Consider the following 22,797-nt stretch of genomic DNA (forward strand, 5'->3'; position numbering starts at 1 on the left):
GTACTTTGAGAGAGCTTTGCCTGTCAATTCGTAGGCAGCGCCACCAGCATTGCCATGCACTCAGCAAATATATATATGAAATATATGAATTTGAACGGATGGTGTTTTTGGCCTCTAGGGACCTCAAAACGAAAAATTAAATCGGTCCCGGGTCCAGGTCTTACCATGGCTACTAAAGTAATAGCCCCCATATGGGAAATTCGCTAAAAAAAGTACTTTTTACACAAAATTAGTCATGTCTGTCACCAACACCAGATCTTTAATTGACTATCCATTTATATTTTTGACTTCGTGTCACCTTCGGCCTATCAAACTGTGGAATCTTCTTGATTAATACTAACAATTAAATATGCTATTTTGCTATTTATAATAGTTGTATTATTTAAGACCTCCATTCCACAAAATATTCATAGGTCTGCTTATATCGAACTCTTGCTTTTTTTTACTTGATAGTTTTTTTTTTTGTTTTTTTTTAGGGAGAGGAGGGAAAATGCTTTTACGCACACAGGTAGCCAGCCTGTAGTGTGAGACTCCTGAAACTATCACAGACTACTCACTAAAAAACCCCCTCTACTCAGGGCCGGATCTAGGAACCGCGAAACCCCGCAATGCGGGGGGGCCCAAGCCCTTAGGGGGCCCAAAGAGCTCGTAAAAATTAAAATTATTTTAATGCATATAAACATAATTGAATAGGACGGCAAGTTTAGTTTTGACAGACAAATAAATATTGTCAACATCAAAGCTAAAGTTAGAATTATTAAGTAAATTTAGACTTGTGATTTTACTCGTCGACAACTCGGGACCTCGCCCTAGCTAGACAGTTCAATATCGCCACTTTCAGTCAGTCCATAGTCAGTCAGCTCAGTCCAGTCAGCACGTCAGCTGCATATGGCGAGCTTCACAGATCCACTACAGTCCGATCGGACCGGACCGAGCGACGTGGACAACGAAGTGTCAACTAGCACTAGCAGCACACTAGCACTCACTCTCACAGTTGAGCTGAACAATAAGTCATAAGTCTGTCGTGGTACAGGAGGGACTTACTTGTACTAATCTTTGTAGCGTTATCTAATGACCTAATTCGAAGGCGTTTGGGACTCCGTCCAAACAGTAGTTTAAACTATTGCCACGACAAGCGCTGGCTGGGTGCAGCGAGCGATCTCAATCTGTCAACGCAATTATTTAGAGATCAGTCAAAATAGTGAATACTACTGTAGTTTTGTGAGGTTATGTTTATCGTGCCGTGCCGCCGGTATTCTATAGTTGTTAAATTAAATAATTAATTAATATACACAGTTGTACCTGTACCTCTGTTTCTTTTCGTTATAAGTGTAGTTAAGTGCGAATTAATGAACAATGAATTAGGTGAAAAACATTTCTACGAAGTATGCTAGTGGTGAGGTTGTAAGTTTTGAATAGAGAGTTGAGTTAAAACTGCTAGCTAGGCCCGCCAAAACCTGATTTAGTTTATAACCCAATCTCAAAAATCATGCAAGAGCAGAAAAGGATTTTCTAGAAATTAGATTAAAACTAAAAATTAAAACTAGGTTTAAAAAGTGCAAGTTAAATTATGAAATAGAAACCACAATAGAGGATTAGTTGTTATGTTTTGCAATATCTATTCATATTTTAATATAGGCCTAGTTCTATTAGGATAATAAATCTGATCTATTAAATAAATTTAGTAAAAACTATTTAAAAATATACTTTACTCTACTCTACTTAGGTATGTCTACTTGATCGTGACAAACAACAGGTGAAATGGGAGTTTTTGGACTATTATTGGACACAGTTTTAGGCGTTAAAAATTGCTTTAGAAAGTCACCAAACGGCTATAAAAATGTGAAATTTTTCAGGGGGGGGACCCCCGGACCCCCGTACGCAGCTATAGGGGCCCTTGGAGGACTTTTGCAGGGGGGCCCATATTTTGTAGATCCGGCCCTGCCTCTACTCTGTTGGACACAGACCTGGAATTGTTTGTCACATTACTTCAAGTCAGGCCAACATGTGACCTAAGCCCTCAGGGCTCTCACCGTTTTTGGCATTTAGATACTTTATGACCTACACCGCATCGCGGTCAAGGTCGAGCTTTTTGGCGCGGAGAATACCCTGGATGTAATGTGACACACAGGTCCAATTGCCCTCACCCTCCGTCATCATCGGTATGACCGTGTCCACTGACAGCAGTCCTACTAACTGTTGAGCCTCCAGGCAGGGCCTTTCCCAACGCTGGCAGTGGAAAAAGGTATGTTCCACGTCGTCGGGAATGCCTGGGCAATATATGCAAACGGGTGACACGGCTTTGCCCATCCTGAACAGGTACGACCGGAAAAAGCCGTGACCCGTCAGAAATTGGGTGAGGTAGAAGTCCACCTCTCCGCACCGCCGATTAACCCAAGGTTGGACTTGCTGTATCAGTCGCCTGGTCCAGCGTCCCCGAGTCTCCTGTTCCCAGCTCTCCTGCCACAGCTGGTAGATGCGGGTGCGTTCCTCTGTTCGTGCCGGGTCCTCCCCACGGCGCTGATAAATTGCCTTTCTCTCCGCCGCCAAAAGTTTGACGGGGATGACTCCAGCAACCACCAGGACAGCGGGTTCGGACACTGTTCGGTAGGCGGATGCAACTCTTAGTGCTGCCTCTAAGAGTTGCAACTTTACTTGATAGTAGAGATGTGTCGATTCTCGATATCACTGATGCTTGGTATTGGTATCGAGAATAGATTGTCAAAAGTTGTTTCCGTTACCAATACCAGTCACGCCTGTGCGATCAGAAAATTACCACTATTGTCGCAAACACACAAGCAGGGGAGACTGGGCCGCCGGTCTACCTGCCACATGTCAGATGCGCCCTCAAGAAAAATGGCACCTGGCAAAAAACACGTGGGGAGGTGCTCTCAGGGTGCCAAGTGCAATATTTCCTTGTTACGTCCGCAATCAATCAAAAAGGGGTTTTAACATTTATATGGTGTCAGCAACTAGTTTTCCACTCGGAACCCTTGCAGTAGGCCCACTTTTATGAAAATGATTATTTGACTGTAATGGTGCAATAATGATGGGTAGTGCTGTTGCCGATAACGCACTGACCGTTCCACTGATGAACACAATTCATCCTTTGTAGGGCAATGCAAGCAAGCTTCGTTGCCAAGTCTGGCAAACTTGGTAATGTTCGGTGGATGTTGATTAGTACTAATTTCATGTTCGTATTTATTGCACTGTACGGAGCAAAGTGAGCCTCGAAATGAAGCCAATGCATTGCTTGACAAGTTTTTATCGTTTCAAACCATTTTAATAGCTATGTTACTTTTGAAAATCTTCAGCTCAACTACACCACTATCTGATTAGGTACCTACAGAGTACAAACTAGAAATCTGGACTTTTCTCAAGCATGGTCGTTTCCGTTTGTTTTGTAGATTCAGCAAAAAAAGCTTTGGAAAGAAACAAAGATCGATTTAAAGAAGTGGTTAAAGCAGCAAACAAGTTTGTTCTATTTATGACTTTATCTCTTGAGAACAAAATCAGTCAAGACCCTTCCTTGAATGCAGACAAGATACGTATAGAAACAGAACATCCCGTGAAAATAAGTCGAATTGCCTAAAAGTCCACAGTCTATCTACAGAAGAAGCTTTGACCTTAGTGAAGAAGAAAATTGTCAAGATAAGAGTTTTTTATCGTTATTGAGAAAATAAACCAAACTATGGACACTAGGTTTTCAAACCATAAAGAATTATATTTGGATCTAGCATGTTTCCAACCAAGAAGCTTTCCCCAGGTGGATTGCCTGCCAATGCACTTGAAATAGTTTCAAGATTCATGATCTTTATTTGTCATTAAGTAATACAAGTATTACAATAGAGACATTGTCAATGTTTACTTAAATCTTACATAAAGTTTGTTCTATTGTAGAAGATCTAGACAACTACGAGAAGAGTTGCAGTCACTCATTGACGTTTGGCCTGAAATCAAATCTACACAACTAGTCCAGGATCTGAAGGGGGTTGAGTATGCATGGAAAGGCTGACACCATTTTATTTCTGATTGTTGTTGTAGGCACTATAGTGATCATGAAAACGCATGTTGTCGCCCCCCAGCGTGGTCGACATCGTCGTGGGGATGGGGGGCAATATGGCGGGGGAGCCGTTTACTAAAACGTGTATAATTCGAGAACCATTTGAGATAGAACAGTGCAACAAGTGCCAGTTTACTCATAAAAATATGAGCTTTAAAAATGGTTATTATGTTTAAATCCGTATCTTGGATGGTTTTTTAGTTATAAAGACCAGTGACAATATGCGCCGTTTAGACACATGGAATTTATAGTTTTTATTATTCATTTTTATCAGGATTTTTAATTACTTGGTACAAATAGTTGCTTAACCCATTGGCTTAAACATACAAGTCTGTCTCGTAGCGCCACGATCCGGGTCAGACATAGGGATACGAGACTGTTCTGTAGTGAATTACAATTGTACTGTAGTCTACTCCAGGGTCGACGTAGTTCCATATTTCGCCGACAGATGGCAGTGGAACTCTGTTTTACGCATTTCTTTGTCAATTACGACAATTATTAAGAAAATATTTATACTAAAACTATTTATATACGAAGCAGAGTTCACAGTCCATTTCAGTGTTTTGCGATGACGATATGGGCTATTATACATTGATTTACTTTATTATATTTCTTGAAATATACTGATTTATAAAAACTTGAATAGTAGAGTATTTTGTTTTTATAAGTTGGTAACCTGTACGTGTGTTTACATTTTGTCATAGGCTAACCTCACTCTAATCTGTTAAAAATGTAACCGCTTAAATTTATACATTAAATTTTATGTTTTGTATTATTAAAAACTGGTTTTTGCCTAATCTATTTAATATTTTATAAAAAATCTTTATAACTAAAAAAACATCCAAGATACGGATTTAAACATAATAACCATTTTTAAAGCTCATATTTTTATGAGTAAACTGGCACTTGTTGCACTGTTCTATCTCAAATGGTTCTCGAATTATACGCGTTTTAGTAAACGGCTCCCCCGCCATATTGCCCCTCATCCCCCCAAGGATGTCGACCACGCTGGGGGGCGACAACATGCGTTTTCATGATCACTATAGTGCCTACAACAACAATCAGAAATAAAATTGCGTCAGCCTTTCCATGCATACTCAACCCCCTTCAGATCCTGGACTAAACTAGACAAACTGGAGTGCTTTGATACAGATAATGACTCCGATGATGAAAAAATAACTGTTTATGAATGAGAAAAAAAGTGCTAAGAATGTGTAACATGTGTATTCAATGTTATATATGACTAAAACATGTGCTCAGTTAACAGAACTAAAGTGTACAAGTTTCTTTTGCCCATAACACAAGTCAGTTGTGAAAAGAGCTTTTTTCAACCCTGAAATTAGTAAAATCTAAAATCAAGGCTTAGATCTTCGCTCACCCAACAGCAACTTGAATCCCTTCTACTGATGCAAATAGAAAGGGGAAAAGTTAAGTCTATAGACAATGATTTAATTTTAATTATCAGAAAGCTTTGTGAGCAAACAGCAAAGTACAGAGTTCAAAAGACTTTTACAGGTCTTAAGTCACTTACTGTTATATTAAGTTACTTACTAAAATGTAATGTTAACCGAAGTGTAACTTACAAAGAATGTAATAAAATGATATTATTGTACATGTATTATAATATTGTATGTTATTTTTACATTGGGTGACCCACAAATCCCCCCCCCCTCATTTTCAGCTCTTCCCTTGTTTTTGTCAAGAAACTCTTAGAAAATAAAATAGTAATAAAGATTAAAGAATCTAAAAAAACATAATACTTAACTAATTAGGACAGACAAATGAGGACATTTAAGTAGGCCTATAATTAAAAATCAACTTCAAGCAAAAACTTGTTTTAGAACGGTAATAAAAATGCACAGATTTGTATAAGCTTTGCGAGTGTAGAAATAGTCTAAAGTAGGATATAGGGGTTATACATTTTCATCCCCCCCCCTCCTCTGGGGGGTGTCCCCCGTGGCCACCTTCCTTGTGGTGCCAGTGCCAGTCCGCCCCCACCCACTGCGCGCAAGAAGACGTTTCCGTGACCGCGGGAGTCAATGATGTCTACAAGGCTATTGAAGATGTTCATGAGTTTGCCATGACCGGGGGAGTCTTGTGTAAGGTTCCAAATTTTAAAGGGGATAAAAACATCCAGCGAATAAACAAACACCAGAACTAGCTCGTTTTAACCACAATATCCTGCACTTTGGCCTATGTGTTGGTCGTAGCTTATACTATGTGCCAAAGAACTTAGGCCTAGTTTTAATCACAGTGAAGTATACAGGGTGATCAACTCAAGGAGGCCACCATTGGGATATCGGAAACGGTAAGAATTAGAGAAAACTTTAAATGGGGGACATTCCTTTACTTTTTGTGGCAGTTAAAACTATGATTTTATTTTTTCGAAATTCGGCCGCCATTTTCCAAAATGGCGGCCAACTTTGAAATTTCTTATGGAACACCCTATATTTTGTTTTCGGATAGAACAGGCAATTTAAAAACTTTTTTATTCTTGACATTTTTTCGATAAACCCACTCGTTTACGAGTTATAGCCTATGGAAAAATGACTTCCGGTGTACATTTTACATCATGTAGCTCCTAAACAAGTAGGTTTATAGCGAAAATTCAAAAAGTAAATAAGTCAAATAAGTCTTAAAATTGCATCCACATTCCAAAAAGACCATGAAATTTGTTAAAACTATTAATTCTATTATTTTAAAAATGGCGGCCATTTTCCAAATTGGCGGCAAACTTGAAAAGTGGAAATCTGTGTATTTTATGGTCTTTATGGAATGTGGATGCAATATTAAGACTTCTTTGACTTATTTACTCTTCGCATTTTCGCTATAAACCTACTTTTTTAGGAGCTACATGATGTAAAATGTACACCAGAAGTCATTTTTCCATAGGCTGTAACTCGTAAACGAGTGGGTTTATCGAAAAAATGTCAAGAATAAAAAAGTTTTTAAATTGCCTGTTCTACCTGAAAACATGATAAAATATAGGGTGTTCCATAAATTTCAAAGTTGGCCGCCATTTTGGAAAATGGCGGCTGAATTTCGAAAAAATAAAATCATATTTATAACTGCCACAAAAAGTAAAGGAATGTCCCCCATTTAAAGTTTTCTCTAATTCTTACAGTTTCCGATATCCCAAAGGTGGCCTCCTTGAGTTGATCACCCTGTATATACACACTCACACAACATATTTATTAATAATCGCACTTCAATTCATCAAGTAAAGTTAAACTGACAGATTTTACCAATATTAAATGCCAACGACGACACAACATAGCCTCAAGCCTGGCGTTTGTTGACAGATGACAGACAAAAACTAGCCTAACAGATATATGTCCGATCAGCTGTTGACTAGTTCTTAAACCCCCAGAGCGCATAAGCCTCGGGGGGAATCATGATTTGTCCGAGGAAGAGATTTATTTGCTGTTTGACCACCCACTATGTTGGAAATGTTTAACTTTTTAACTTAGTCCCCTTTGGATTATTTTTTATCAACACTTTGAGAAACACATGTTATTAATTTGCATATGTCTAAATAATGTTATAATTGTTTTGTAGAAATATAATAAACAAAAAATGTAACTTTTTAAAACTGGTTTATTTTAATTTTTGTAGAAAATCAGTTTAATTTAAGAGTTTTGTTACATTTAATGGCGACCCTGAGCCAGGATAGTTTTGAGTTATTATTTTGAAGTAAATATTCATCAGTGTACAGGTAATATACTTTGATTTATTATAAAATGACTGAACTTCAAAGAAGAGCTTACAGGTCAGTCTTTACTAAAGAGGTAATTGCTATTGAAAACCTATTGAGCCAAAATGAAGATTTAAGAACTATTGTTGCCAGGTTTAATGTATTAAATACAACTTATGAAAAGCTTTGCTCTTTAAATGATGTAGTTTTGCAAAGTCTAATTAGTGAAGAGGAGGTAACAGAGGATGAAATTGAGTCAGAAATTATAGGGACTAATGAGTATGCAACTAAATACCATCAATTAAGCTTGAAAATTCAAGAACTGCAGTTAGTTGCTAACCCTGGTAGTGAATCAAATAAAACCTATTCCAATAAAAGGCGCCTTCCAAAAATAGAACTTAAAAGATTTGATGGTGAACTTAAAAATTGGATAGGATTCTGGTCTCAGTTCAGTAAAATCCATGATGATAATAGTTTAGGAGATGAGGATAAGTTTGATTACTTACTACAATCTGTGAAGCCAGGCTCCTCAGCTCAAAAACTAATTGAAGGTTTTCCTCCGTCAAAAGAAAACTATTTGAAAGCAGTTGAGCTCCTTAAATCTAGATATGGAATAGAAGAATTCCTTATTGAATACTATGTCAGGGAACTTTTAGCTCTAGTTTTAAATAAGACTGATAACTTGTCAATCACATGCCTTTATGACAGGCTTGAAGTACAGCTAAGAGCTCTCGAATCATTGGGAGTAACCAAAGAGAAATATGCTGCCATGCTATTCCCTCTCGTTGAAACAGCCATACCTGAACCTATTTTTAAAATATGGGAAAGGTATCGTGTTAATAAGAATGCATCCACAACAGAGCCAGATAACTGTTTGAAAGAACTCCTTCAGTTTCTAAGAACCGAAGTTGAAGCTGAGGAGAGGCTTAAGTTGCGTGAAAACTGTTTTGGCGTGAAGTCTCACGAGGTGGATCTTAAAAAAGACTCAACCAAAACTCAGCAGTTTGGTAAACCTAAGGCAAGCACACCTTCAGCAGCAATACTTGTTTCTCTATCTGAAAATAGTGCAAAGGTAGGTACAGATTTAAATACCAACTTAAGAAGAAATCTTTGCATATTTTGTGGAAAAACAAACCATAACTCGCCTGATTGTTTTTCTATCTTCGATAAAACTGTATCAGAAAGAAATGAACTTGTAAAGAAAAAGGGTGCATGTATAAAGTGTTTGAAAAAGGGGCACTGGGCTCAGAAGTGTAAATTACAAGTGAAATGTCACATCTGCTTGGGTGGACACTTTGCAATCTTGTGTCCAAAAGTCCATGCAACTAATGAAGCTGAGCCGAGTGCTAAGGACAAGCCTATAACCCCTGTTAAAAATACAACAAATTCGTTTTCTACTGTAAACAATAAAAGCAAAACTACTTACTTACAGACTTTGAATGCTTTTATTGATTGTAATGGGAAATCAAAAAAGGTTAGAATCTTGTGCGACTCAGGTTCACAAAAGAGTTTTGTTTCTAGCCAATGTGTATCAGAATTAGGCCTCAAAAGCAATGATAGAGTTTTAATTCAACAAGAAGTTTTTGGAGGTAAGCAAACTGGACCTAAATACCATAAAACTTATGGCATCACTTTGAGTTCACTAAACTTGGATTTTAAAACAGATTTACAAGTTATAGAACAACAAGTTATTTGTAATCGGATTCCCAAGTTTTGTGACTACAGTTTGATAAAACGTTTGGAGCAAGATAACATCATTTTGAGCGATATATCGACCTCTGACGAAGAAGACTCTGCTAGTATTGATGTGTTATTGGGTGCTGATGTTTGGTCACAAATTATCACTTCGGAGTTTCACAAAGTAAATGACCAACTTGTGGCCATAAAAACACGATTGGGCTGGACGATTGTTGGTTCATCTGAATCATCTGGTAGAGATTCATCTTTTGTCTCATCTATGTTTATTGCTTTACAGTCCTCACAGAATGTTAAGCAGTTTTGGGAGCTTGAGACGATGGGAATCACAGACCCAAGTGTGAAACTGGAGAAGGGAGAAAAGGACGAGCAAGTGGTAGAGTTCTTTGAGGATACTGTGACAAGAGACTCGACTGGCCGCTACATCGTACAACTTCCTTGGGTTGAAGGACGACCCTCACTGGAGTCCAATATGTATGTAGCTGAGAAACGTCTACTCACAACTACAAGTAAGCTGAAAAATATGAATTTATATGCAGACTATGATGCTACTTTTAAAGAATGGGTTAACAAGGGAATAATTGAAAGGGTTGAAAAAGAAGAAACTTCTTTGGACCAAACTGTTAATTCTGTTCATTACCTTCCTCATCGAGCAGTCATTAAAGAAGGGAGCACTACTCGAATACGACCAGTGTTCGATGCCTCGTGTAAGGACAAAAATGGTTGTAGTTTAAATGATTGTCTTGAAGTAGGTCCAAATTTGATTGAGTTGGTTCCAAACGTACTAACTAATCTGAGGAAACATAAATTTGGCTTGACTTCTGACATTGAAAAGGCATTTCTCCAAATTCTTGTGTCCCCTAAAGACAGAGACATGCTTAGGTTTTTATGGTGGGAGGAAGGAAAAGTTGTGATTTATCGACATACTAGAGTCGTATTTGGACTAACATGCAGTCCTTTTTTGTTAGGAGCTGTAATCAATAATTTATTACGTAATGCACCAGATTGTTTGAAGTCCGTAGCTGACAAATTACAGAAATCATTTTATGTAGACAACTGTTTGACGGGTGTAGACAATGAGAATGATCGAGATTCTTTGGTAAGACAAGCACAAGACATTTTGAGGCTTGGAGAATTCAACCTAAGGGGATGGGCTGGAAACTTTGAGCCAACAACACAAAATGTTTTAGGGTTAAAGTGGGACTGTTCTTCAGACACTTTGTTTTGTAATGTTTCATTTTCAAACTTGGAACCTGAGGAATTAACTCGAAGATCATTACTATCCCACACACAAAAAATCTATGACCCCATAGGTTTTACTGCCCCTATGACACTCATCCCAAAAGTTATTTTGCAAAAGACTTGGAGTTTAAAAATTGGATGGGATGATAAATTACCAGAACATCTCCAGTCTGAGTATCAAAAATGGTTTGAACAAACACCAATTATTGAGGAGTGTAAAATTCAACGTCAAATCATTATGAATAACTCAAGCACACTTCATGTGTTCTGTGACGCTAGCAAATCAGCTTTTGGAGCCTGTATATTTCTGAGGACTGAAGCTGATGATGCTGTACATGTTAGTTTAGTGCTAGCCAAATCTAGAGTTTCGCCAGTGAAACCAATTACGTTACCAAGGTTGGAACTGATGGCAGCACTCCTTGGTGTAAGACTTTGTACCTTGGCTCTTCAATGTCTAGGTAAACCTGACTTACCTTGTTTCTATTGGTCAGATTCTTCTGTTACACTAGCTTGGATTACCAATCAAGGGAAATGGTCTGTATTTGTAAACAATAGAGTCAAAGAAATAAATAAGTTTAGTAATCCATCGCAATGGAGATATGTTTCCAGTCATGCAAATCCCGCAGACCTAATTTCAAGAGGTTGCTTACCACAACAGTTACTCAATTCACAATGGTGGAATGGACCAACATGGTTGTATAGCAATGCTTGGCCAACTGAAAATCCTTTACCTGACAGAGAAACAGTTGAGAGTGAAAAGAAGAAGTCAGTGATTACCGCAAGCACCGTTGAGACCTTATCAATTGCTGTCATGTTAGGACAAAGATTTTCTAAATACTCTTTGATTGTAAGAACCATAGCTTGGATGTTACGGTTTAAAACCAAGAAGAAGAGCTCGGACATAACGTCAGAAGAATTTCAACAAGCAGAGAAATTACTGTTTAAACTTGTGCAAAGAGACAGTTTCAATGGAGAGAAGAAAAGTAAACATTTAAGTGGAGTTAAAACCATTATTGATGAAGATGGTCTTATAAGATTGAATACAAGATTACTGGATCAAGAATACAGCAAAGAATATACTCACCCAGTTGTGTTACCATCTAATCACATTATAACAGAACGAATGATTGAACAACAACATATTAACAGTAAGCATGCTGGTGTTCAAGCACTATTAGTTATTTTGAGGGAAAAAGTTTGGATTTTGAAAGGGAGGAGGACTATTGGTCGAGTCACACATCAATGTATACCCTGTAAAAAGTTTTCAACCAAGCCATGTCAAGCTCCTGTGGCTCCTCTACCTGAAGACCGGACGAATTTGACTTCTTGCTTCCAAGTCACAGGCATTGATCTTGCAGGCCCACTCATAACAAGAGAGAAGAAGAAATGCTGGGTTGTAATATTTACATGTGCAGTTTATAGGGCTGTACACCTTGAATTGATTCCTTCATTGAGCACTGATGCCTTCATTTTAGCCTTAAGAAGATTTATTTCTCGTCGAGGAAGAGTAAATGTCATCTATACCGATAATGGGACCAATTTTGTTGGTTTGAGTAATCAACTTAAGAATCTTAACTGGAGTAAAATTCAAAATGAATTCAACTTAAAGAATATCGTTTGGAAATTCAATCCTCCTGCTGCCCCTTGGTGGGGAGGTTTCTGGGAACGTTTGGTGAGGATTCTGAAAGAGCTACTGAGACGAAACTTAGGAAGTGCTTCACTAAATCATGAAGAACTGAACACCTTGGTATGTGAGTGTGAAGGTATTATGAACAGTAGACCTCTCACATACATCTCAGAAGACACTGAAGATTTAAAACCCCTGACACCATCTATGTTCATCCAATCTATACAAGGTAATGATGTATCAGATTTAGATTTATTAGAGAAGACAAGTTTGAACAGTAGATGGAAGTATATACTAAGTATTCGAGAAGGACTAAGAACAAGATTTCAAAAGGAATACTTGGGTTTTCTAAATTCCTCTAAAAAGAACGTAAACAAAACTTGTGAAATCAATGTGGGAGACATTGTACTCGTCCATTCAGAAAATAACCGAAGAGTTTCTTGGCCTCTTGGAAAAGTGATCGAAATATTTCCTGGGAAAGACAAAGTAACAAGACTTGTAAAAGTAAGAACGAAAAATGGAATTTATTTACGACCTATTCAACGGCTTTATCCACTTGAAGTTCAATCTAAGGATGACAACATTCATAAAGCTCAAAATTATCAACCTGAACCTGAAACTCATTATAATACGACAAAAGGAAAAGAAGAGACAAATGTGAAGACTAATTAAACACAAGTTCTGACCCAAAGTGGGAGAAGAATAAAAAAGCCAACCAAATACTTAACACTGTTGGGACAAAATGTTTGATGGAAACGGGGCTTAATAGCAGAGTAAGCACCTTATACACATAGCTACCAACACTGCTAGTGAGACTACTGTACTAACATATCTCAGCAATTACAAATGCACTACGAGCAAAACTATCATTGTCTTCTTCTTGCTCTTAAAAAAATGCAATGGCAGAGACAAAGACAAAACAGTTTTAAGCTCTTTTGCAATTAATAGGGAAAACACTTAGACCAACAATGGTTCCAAGTACCCAGCCTACCTGACATGGTCTCATCATCAACATCATTCTCATCATTGCTGATCTCCCCGGTGACAGGTCGAGCTGGAGAGTTCTGATGTTCACAATCCTCTGCAAACACTTCAGTATCACTCAGTTCCTTAAACAAACAGTATTATTTAATAGTGTGGTGGCTAAGCGAAATGTTCGTGACCTGATGGATTAAAGCTACAGACTTTGCACATTTCTTCAATACCCTAAATACAAACAATGTATGGGGGGGTGCCAGATTTTTAGGTCCGCCATCTTGAAATACGACGCCATCTTTGTTTTCTTTAGAGGAATTGAACTATTAATTGAAAATGGCCTAATATCACCCAAAAGGACACATTTACGCCATTTTGTATATAAAATGTTTAGTTCACAATTAAATTTGCTATAAAATGAGATAAAAACCACTTCGATAACTTAAATACTCTTAAAGATATAGACTGTTAAAGTTGAAAATTTGATATATTCCTCTACGCTACATGTAGTTTATGCTATATATCACCCAAACGGTCAAAGGTACGTATCTGTTATTATGATATATTTTATTCAAAATTGAATTTGCTACAAAATGAGATAATAATCTCTAAAGTAACTTAAATAGTTTTGAAGATAAAAACATTTAAATTTGTAAATTTTATTAATTCCTGTATGCAATGGGTCCGTGTAATCTTAAAAGTCCCCGCCCTTTGTTTTTCCTGCACGTATTGTGTTAGAAGACTGCAACTTCACACATCAATACTGGACCTAAAATAGTACTTTCTAAACTACTTCTTGACTTTTTCCCTCCAAGGGGGGACGGCCCACAAGGAGTAAGTTGAAAATCTTAAACGAAAGCATAGGTCATGATGCATATCAAATTAAAGGGATTTACTAGTAGAACACGTTACCACAAACTGCACTTTAAAAGGACAGGTGGGTTAAAAGTTATTCCATTTTATAGTTTTGCTTATTTATTTATTAATCAACGGTCAACACCATTTCATCTCATTGCATAACATATAACAAACGTAACGGAAAATACATATAAAATTAAAGATCTTCATCAGTAAAACACGTTGCAGCAATCTGGAGTTTAAAAGAACGACCCAGTCATAAATGGCTGCCAGTCAAAGTTTGGATGAAATCTCCATAAGCTTTGATGGATACAATATATATATATATATATAGGTTTGACCGCTCTCTGATACCCAGTTGCAAAAAAATTGGTGGTGGAATGATGGTGGCTGCTGGCTGTAAACAGTCTATTGTCTCCTTGGAGTGTCGATAGCCAAAATTGCTCTACTGAGTGTGTTTTTGTTGTAGTTAAGCTACCTCTTTAGACACTTATTGTAGGGAGAGTATATTTGCATCCAAATCGTCCTGTCACCCAGTACTTAGAATTCTGTTCGACTTTTGAGGAGATCATGCTTGGCAAATCCACTAAAAAACGCCTTACTGGCTGGGGACTTCAATCTGCCACATGCAAACTGGCATGACATGGAACCCTCTTCTTGCTCTCGGGCAGTCAATGTTGTCTATGAGATCTGCCGTCTTTTTTTCAGTTACAGCAGAATAATCTGATTTTGAATGAGCAAGGTGCCCTTGTGGACCTTGTGTTGTGAGCATCAGTTCTGTAGAGCATACAAAAGTATATCGAGCACTGGACCCTCTACTGCCAAGCGAATCACATCATCCACCTTTGGAGATAGAACTTGAAACTTTTTGTACAAATTGCCGTGTCAATGTTACAATGGTTCCTGACTTTAAAAGATGCAATTTCCAGAATATTTTTGACCTTCTTATTCATTGATTACCTTACCCTACTAGTGATGTTGACCAAGAATTTGCAGATCTATGTAAATATATTGCAGAGATCGTGAGGATGTGTTCTCCCCTCGAGAGCACCAAGAGAAGTGTATTCCCATGTTGGTTTTCTCCTGAACTGAAAGAACTAGTTTTTATGAAGAAGAGACTACATAAGCAATACAAACAGTACTCGAATGAACACGTATACATAGAGTTTTGTAATGTCCGTAGTCGGTGCAAGATCATGTAGGCTATCAGGTGTGCTATAAACACTATATCAACCGAGTAAATGATATATATATCAAGGCTTTCTGGGGTCATTTTAATAGAACCAAAGGAAGACAGTCAACTCCAACCATAGTACGACTCGGCGATGATGTCACTGAAAACCCTGAAGAAATGTGCAATTATTTCCGTACCTTTTATCTGTCAATCAAGAGGAGTCAGTGGATACAATTACCTTCAAATCAGACTTTGATCTCTGCTTGACTGACTATCATGTTACGTGTGGTGAGGTTGAGGAGCGCTTATCTCATCTGGATGCACGGAAGGGCCAGCAATACTGAAATACTGTTGCAGTGTGATTGCTCCACATATTACGGTGTATTTTAACCCCTTGATGAAGCTTGGAAAGTTCCCTCGGGTTCTTAAAAATAGATATGTGCTACCAATTTTCAAGAAAGGTGACCCACCTGATGTCAAGAATTATTGACCAGTGGTGATACAACCTGCATTGGCTAAGATATTTCAAGCAATTCTACTTCATAGACTCTCTTTCTCTTTGGACAATGTCATCGTGCCCTGTCAGCATTGCTTCAAGAAAGGGCGATATGCCTCGAACAATTTGGTTCTGTACCAGGATGACATTATGCAAGCCTTTTCTTCTGCTTGCTTGTTTTTAATAATTCTTGGTGCATTATAGAGTGGACCTACAATCCAGTTTGTTATTGCATTTCTTGTTTGCTGTCATATTTATTAAAATGTTGATGCATGTTGATAGAATTTTTAAATATTACCACTTTAAATTTATGGAATTCCAGATTTAATTACATCTTTTTTATTAAATTCTTGTTAAGTTTGTTATAAATTTATTCTTGTTGATCATTGTTTTGCTTGTTAATATTATTGTTGGTTATGTATGATCCTAGTTGTTAAGTTCCGTTACATTTGTTATATGTTACGAAATGAGATAAAATGGTGTTGATAGTTGATAATAAATAAATAAGCAAAACTATAAAATGGAATAACTTTTAACCCCTGTCCTTTTAAAGTGCATTACTCACGCATTCTACTAGTAACGCTACTAGGTAACACGTTCTACTAGTAAATCCCTTTAATTTGATATGCATTATGGCCTATGCTTTCATTTAAGATTTTCAACTTACTCCTTGTGGGCCGACCCCCCTTGGGGGGAAAAAGTCAAGAAGTACTTTAGAAAGTAGTGATGTGTCAAAACCGAATCTCAAATCTCAAAACCATCAAAACTTAGGAAAAGTTTCGGTTTCGAGATTCGATCACCAAGTTTCAAGATTCAAAAGTTTCAAAATTGAAGATTTTGGCAGTTTAATTTTTAAAACTGCTGACATTTTTTATGCCATTGTTATTGTTTCCAACACTGTTTCCAAACAAGCTGGTAGCAACAGAGCAAACATCACCATTAACAGTAATGAAACAAGTAAATTTTATCCTGAACTTCAAAAGGTATCTTAAATACTATAACTGGTACAATTCAGTTTCACATCAATATTTACTAAACACAAAGAAATATTGACCACTAAATGTTCTAATTAATCTAATATTCATGTTTATGTTGGTGTTAGAAGTTTAGTTTAATTTTTGTTGGTTGTTTATGAAAAATTATGTTGTATTGGGTTTTAAGATTATCAGTCACATTCACATATTTATGTTATGTCAAGGTCAGGAGTCGATCTCTTTCAGCTTTGATTGCTTACTTAACATTGTATGATTATGTGTATGTTTGTAACCAGCTAAGTAAAAAAGTTTCGCGTTTACGTTTTGAGATTTGAGATTCGGGATTCGATTTTTAAAGTTTCGGTTTCGGTTTTGAGGTTTGAAATTTCTGGTTTTGACCATCACTATTAGAAAGTACTATTTTAGGTCCAGTATTGATGTGTGATGTCTTCTTACGCAATACGTGCAGGAAAAACAAAGGGCGGTGACTTTTAAGATTCACAGACCTATTGCATACAGGAATAAATAAAATTTATAACTTTAACTGTTTCTATCTTCAAAACTATTTAAGTTACTTTAGAGATTATTATCTCATTTTGTAGCAAATTTAATTACGAATAAAATATATCATAATAGGTACGTACCGTTGACCGTTTGGGTGATGATATATAGCAAAAACTACATGTAGCGTAGAGGAATATATCAAATTTACAACTTTAACAGTTTATTATATCTTCAAGAGTATTTAAGTTATCGAAGTGGTTTTTATCTCATTTTATAGCAAATTTAATTGTGAACAAAACATGTTATATACAAAATGGCGTAAATGTGTCATTTTTGGCGATACTAGACCATTTTCAATTAATAGTTCAATTCCTCTAAAGAAAACAAAGTATTTCAAGATGAGGGACCTAAAAATCGGGCACCCCCCCCCCCCCCCCCCAATAAATTGTTTGTATTTAGGGTATGGAAGAAATGTGCAAAAGCTGTAGCTTTAATCCATCAGGTCACAATCCTTGCTGATATTGTCCCTAAGCCTAACTGCCCCTAAGCTAACTGATTCTGTCATTGATTTTTATTTTTCAGATTAAAAAATTTAGGTTGGCCTATGGGATATATAATTTTAAATACTTTTTCATGGTGAGCATATAAACGGCAAATAATAACCTAGCCCAATGAGGATTTCATTATTACCTTTCCCAAGATTGATTGTGATATTAGAAAGGGTTTTATAAGACTGAGTGTTGATTTTAAATCCATGTTTTATGATAACCCAATTCAATTACCTATGTCAGTGGATCCCAAACTTTTTGGTCTAGCAACCCACCACTACCTTGGAATTCCTTTTTGCGACCCACATATTGAATTATAAGTTTAATAATAGGCTAAGTTATAAATATTTATTTTAACAAATCTTACTACAGTAATATTATAAACTAGGTGAAACCCGTCGAAATCGGTTACGTTAATTCGTCTAACTGCAATAAATTGGGTGAAATATACATATTTTGAGCATTTAGCATTGTTTAAAGAGTAATAATTGTAAAAAAAATAATGATATTAATTGCGTTAGTTGCCAAATTTGGTTGATCATTCAATGAATAAAATATTCCCCATACCGTACGTCATCGGAGTTATTATTAGTATGTTATATGGTATCTCTTCCTTTGGAAGAACCTTTAAATAGTATTAAAATCGTATTGGTGGATCTTTTGTATCTAAACACTTCCGTGATTTTATCAGTGTAATATGATTTTATTTCAAAAGAAAATTTTTTTGGGGAAGACATATTCTAACTTCAAAGGGAGGTATATCCGTTACAGTGTAAGTTTGATTTTTCCTTCGTCACGTCGCGTCAGTTCATATCGTACTTCTGTGCCAATGAATGAACCCTCTAGCATAGTTTTGAGAAGTTGATTGTGTGGTTACTGTTAAAGCTGGAATTCCTTGACATGGGGGATGGCAGTTAGTTACCTCAGCCTTATCAATAACATAAAGTTGTCAATATAATCTCTCTACGGAATGTTAGTTGTTAGTTGTAGTGGAATACTTGAAGTGAAGTTGGCTTTTATTCTTGAACTGTTAGGGGCCTCCTAGTTCATATGGTCTTGCGGCTTCATTGGCAACAAATAATGCAAATTACATAGCAATGGGACATTTCCAAAAAGTAAAAATACTGTAAATTGGCTGTTACGTATATATTGACGTTTACATATTGTTAATCAACGTATCTTATAAAGGATTATTTGATCTAGTTTAAAAGGAATATGACCTTTCTGTCATTACAATAGCTGCTTAAATAGTATTTTCTCTTTGTACCATATTTTACAGCCAAAATGCCGTGTTATTTTCAATAATGTTACCAACCCAGTGCGCCAAAGTTCGTAATATAGGCAGGTGCAAATAATTTGTCAAGATGGATACCATTTTAGGCTAGGTTTCTATGTTTGGATTTTATTAGACACGATAAGAGCAGATATTTCTAAATAAATATTTGATATGTGTAGAATAATATGATAAAAGTAGGCAAAAGTGGTGAAAAAGGCAGACACCAACCCGTACAATAGATATAAGATAGTTCAATAAGAAATAATTTAAGAATTGCTGTGAAAAGGATTTTCCACTGTAATGGAACGTTATATTTCAAAACATGACATGATAAAGAAGAAAATCAATTTTAAAATCAGAAAATAACATTGCAAATACTGATTTGGTAGAATTCAGTAACCCCCAATATGTGTGTTGTTTGAAATACAATTTAAAAATGAACAGCTGTTTCATTAAAAAGTATTATTCACATGGCCAAAATGTAAACAACTCTGTGGAGGAATCTTTAAAGGCTTCTGGGGCAGAGTTCTTAAGGGTTAGTTTCTCTTTTGATAACTCATCTACAGACCAAGACCTTTCTTTTGGCACCTCTACTAAATAAGTTTCTACGCCCAGCCGTTCTCTCAAATTAGTGGGGACAAAGTTTCCAATTAAATATTTAGATTCCCCCATGTTAATCTTATGGGAGAAACTCCAACTCGTATGGCCTGTGGGGCAAAGCCCGAGGATTTTTATTACAGGAATCGGCGAAAGGGGGCGTCTACATAAAAAATATTCTATTTTGACATGTCGTTTGTAAAAATCCGTTTATTATTAACGGAGTAGTGTTTCGTAGAAATCACCTTCACGTATTATATATAAGGATGAGAAAGTTTGTGTGTTTGTTTAGTTATTTGTTTGTTTGTTAGTTTGAAGTTCAATCACACATTAACTACTGGGCGGATTAGGCTGAAATTTGGCATGATGATAGCTCACATTCCCGATTAACATATAGGCCTATTCTTATCTCAAAAATCCTTTCGGGCTCCGCCTTAGTGGCTCTGTAATTCCCCATTTTAACCTTATGAGTATTCATATTTAAAAGGAATTAAAGAATTTAGTCAGCTGTTTCAACTTACCAAGTTGGTTCTATGATATGCAATAGCATTAAAAAGTAATAAGGTTTTCCAACAGGGTGCAGCACTTTTATTTTATATTTTTTTTCATTTATGGCAACAGCTAATTTGAACTAAGCAGCAACAAAAAGCTGTGATACACAATGAGAACTGTCAAAGTAGGATTTTTTAAAGTTATTTTTTTAATTTAATGAATAATTTGTGATATTGTGCAAATGTTAGATAATTTTTTTTTCTATTGTTTAGGTGCAGTGGTAGAGCATTATGGGTATGGTAGATGTATTATACTACAGCAAACCGTAAATTTAAAGGAAAAAATTTTTATCAAACTGTTTCCTCCCCCATTGCAAACGCAAATCTTGAGTATAACTGCAATAAGCATGTTATAATTATATGCCAACCCCGTACGAAGGGCGGGTACTCTACTAGTCATTAATGTTTTCATGTACACTTATAAACACACAACTAAATAATGACAATTGTGAGGATGGTACTATTGAAAGTAAAACTTCTAGCCCAAAGTATTTTCATTTTTAAGGAGGTTGCCCTCTCGCATAAATATGTTATTTCGACCCAATTAGCTCCTCAAGATACTAACTAAATGATTCAGTTTACTTTTATTGGTACTCCTCTCCAGGCGCTTTTTGAAGATGTTTATCTATAATTCATTCAACATTTTTTTATTATTCTACAGTTAGAAGCTAAACAATAACATAATATGCCATGAAATATGTTAAATTTTCTTTAGATCCCAGCAAAGTACGGGTCTGCGGAATTTTGTGTATATAGCACTACAGTAATATAAATATGGCCTACTTCCACCCAGGCTCAGATAAACAATTTCAAATATCTAGTATTTATAAAATATAGTGATTATAAAAGAATCTGTCTAAATAGCAATAATAGCTACACTTTCTTTGTCAACTCTTTGTAAAAAAATTTTTATTTGTAATGTCAAAAACCGCTTATAGATCAAACACTGTCAGAAATGTTTATCAGGAAGTTGATTGTTCACAATTTTTAATTAAGAATTCCTGTTGACTTTACTACAGAAACTCAAGTTTAAAAAGCTCGGGGTATAAAAGTATGTTTCATATGTTTCCAAGTTGTTAAGTAAATTTAGTGTAGGTATCATGCAAATATCACAAATCCATCCCAACTAAATTTTGTAATCATCTCCAACGATCACAGTCACTTCAAAATCATCTTTCAAGTTTGCGGTAATATCATGAACATATCCACGTCTTTAAGATTGGTTCAAAAACAAATGAGCTTGGTTGGTCTATTGCGGCAATATTGTAAATAATAGGCCACGAAAACCTTGAAGACATTTTTCATGATCGCAATATTAGAGCGTTATCACAACCAGAAAGTCTCAATAAAATATTCCAACACGTATAAAAATTGGGAATACAAATTTACCAAACAATAAAACAAACAATTAGTGTTTCAGATTCCTAGTTTTAGGCTGAGAGACACATCAATCACGTTAAACTGTAAATATTCAGAAAACATTTTTGGTACAGCCGTTCCCCTTGCCCATTAGATACTATTCTAGTATTCTATTATCTTGCTCATTAGACCATCCAGGTAAAAAAATATTTTTATGTTTGATCTCTTCCTGCGACCCACCAAAATTGCTCCCACGGGTCACGACCTATAGTTTGGGAACCGCTGACCTATGTTATATGTAAGAAAAAACATTGGTAATATTTTCTCACCCCCTGAAAGAATAATTATAAAGTGAATCATTACAGGTATTAAATAGAAGCTTACCTCACTGTCAGTAGTGCTGGTGCTAGATATGTTGTGTGGCAGTGAATTCTGTCGAACACTTGGCTCTGAAATGTTGGTCACACTGCTGGGCTTGTTTACAGGAGTAGCGTCCAGACTAACCTGGCTGCCTCGTCTAGCACTAACAGTCCTGGACAACACAATCGGCAGATTTATAAACCATTTAAACGCAAAGGAGTTCAGGTTATAGGAAAAATGTCAAGGATAACCGTCTGTGGGTTGATAACCGTGCACGAAACAATCGCTGTGTAACTGTAATAGACAAACCACTTCTCACTAAGATGCCATAGCCAAACAATCGACATTGCAAGTACCTCTGTTGAATGAAATTGTGTCTTGTGTAGAACAGAACTATGCCCACCACGACCACCTCCCACCACCGCACTCTCAGTACCACGCAGATGAAAACCGTCCGTCTCCCGTGTGTCACCCTGTATATATGAATTTTGAATGGATGTTGTTTTTGGCCTCTGAGACCTCAAAATAAAAAAGTAAATTGGTCCCAGTTCTAGGTCTTACCATAAGACCTACCGTAATTGCTTATTCTCTAAATGGGAAATTCGCTAAAACAAATCAAAATAATTATTGACAACCAAGCTATTTAACAAATTTTTAAAATAGTGTAGAGTTCGTGCGTTTCTTCGTGAAGCCTGGGTGTGAGGGGCTGTAGTGGCAAGTGGGGAGCCGAGCGCGAGAGGGGAAGTTGACGTCGTCGTCCTATTCTGATACTAGTCTGACTAAAGACATTTTTCGGAGTTCGGA

The 22,797-nt window shown here is 36.5% G+C and overlaps 1 protein-coding gene across 2 annotated transcripts in view; it reads right to left on the reverse strand.

Moving 5' to 3' along the window:
* The window catches only part of LOC128994176 (E3 ubiquitin-protein ligase TRIM37-like), a 154,782-nt gene that overhangs the window by 44,353 nt on the left and 87,632 nt on the right, over positions 1 to 22,797 (reverse strand). For both annotated transcript variants that reach the window (XM_054418650.1, XM_054418575.1), the window contains exons 10-11: positions 22,018 to 22,165; positions 13,313 to 13,430 (exon numbers count right to left, since the gene is read on the reverse strand). In XM_054418650.1, the coding sequence (XP_054274625.1) occupies positions 13,313 to 13,430; positions 22,018 to 22,165 (266 nt within the window). The remainder of the gene's footprint in view (positions 1 to 13,312; positions 13,431 to 22,017; positions 22,166 to 22,797) is intronic.

This window comes from Macrosteles quadrilineatus, unplaced genomic scaffold (assembly GCF_028750875.1).
Source record: "Macrosteles quadrilineatus isolate MER2022 unplaced genomic scaffold, UCM_ALF_1.0 Scaffold_1__1_contigs__length_201487025, whole genome shotgun sequence".
Classification (NCBI taxonomy): domain Eukaryota; kingdom Metazoa; phylum Arthropoda; class Insecta; order Hemiptera; family Cicadellidae; genus Macrosteles; species Macrosteles quadrilineatus.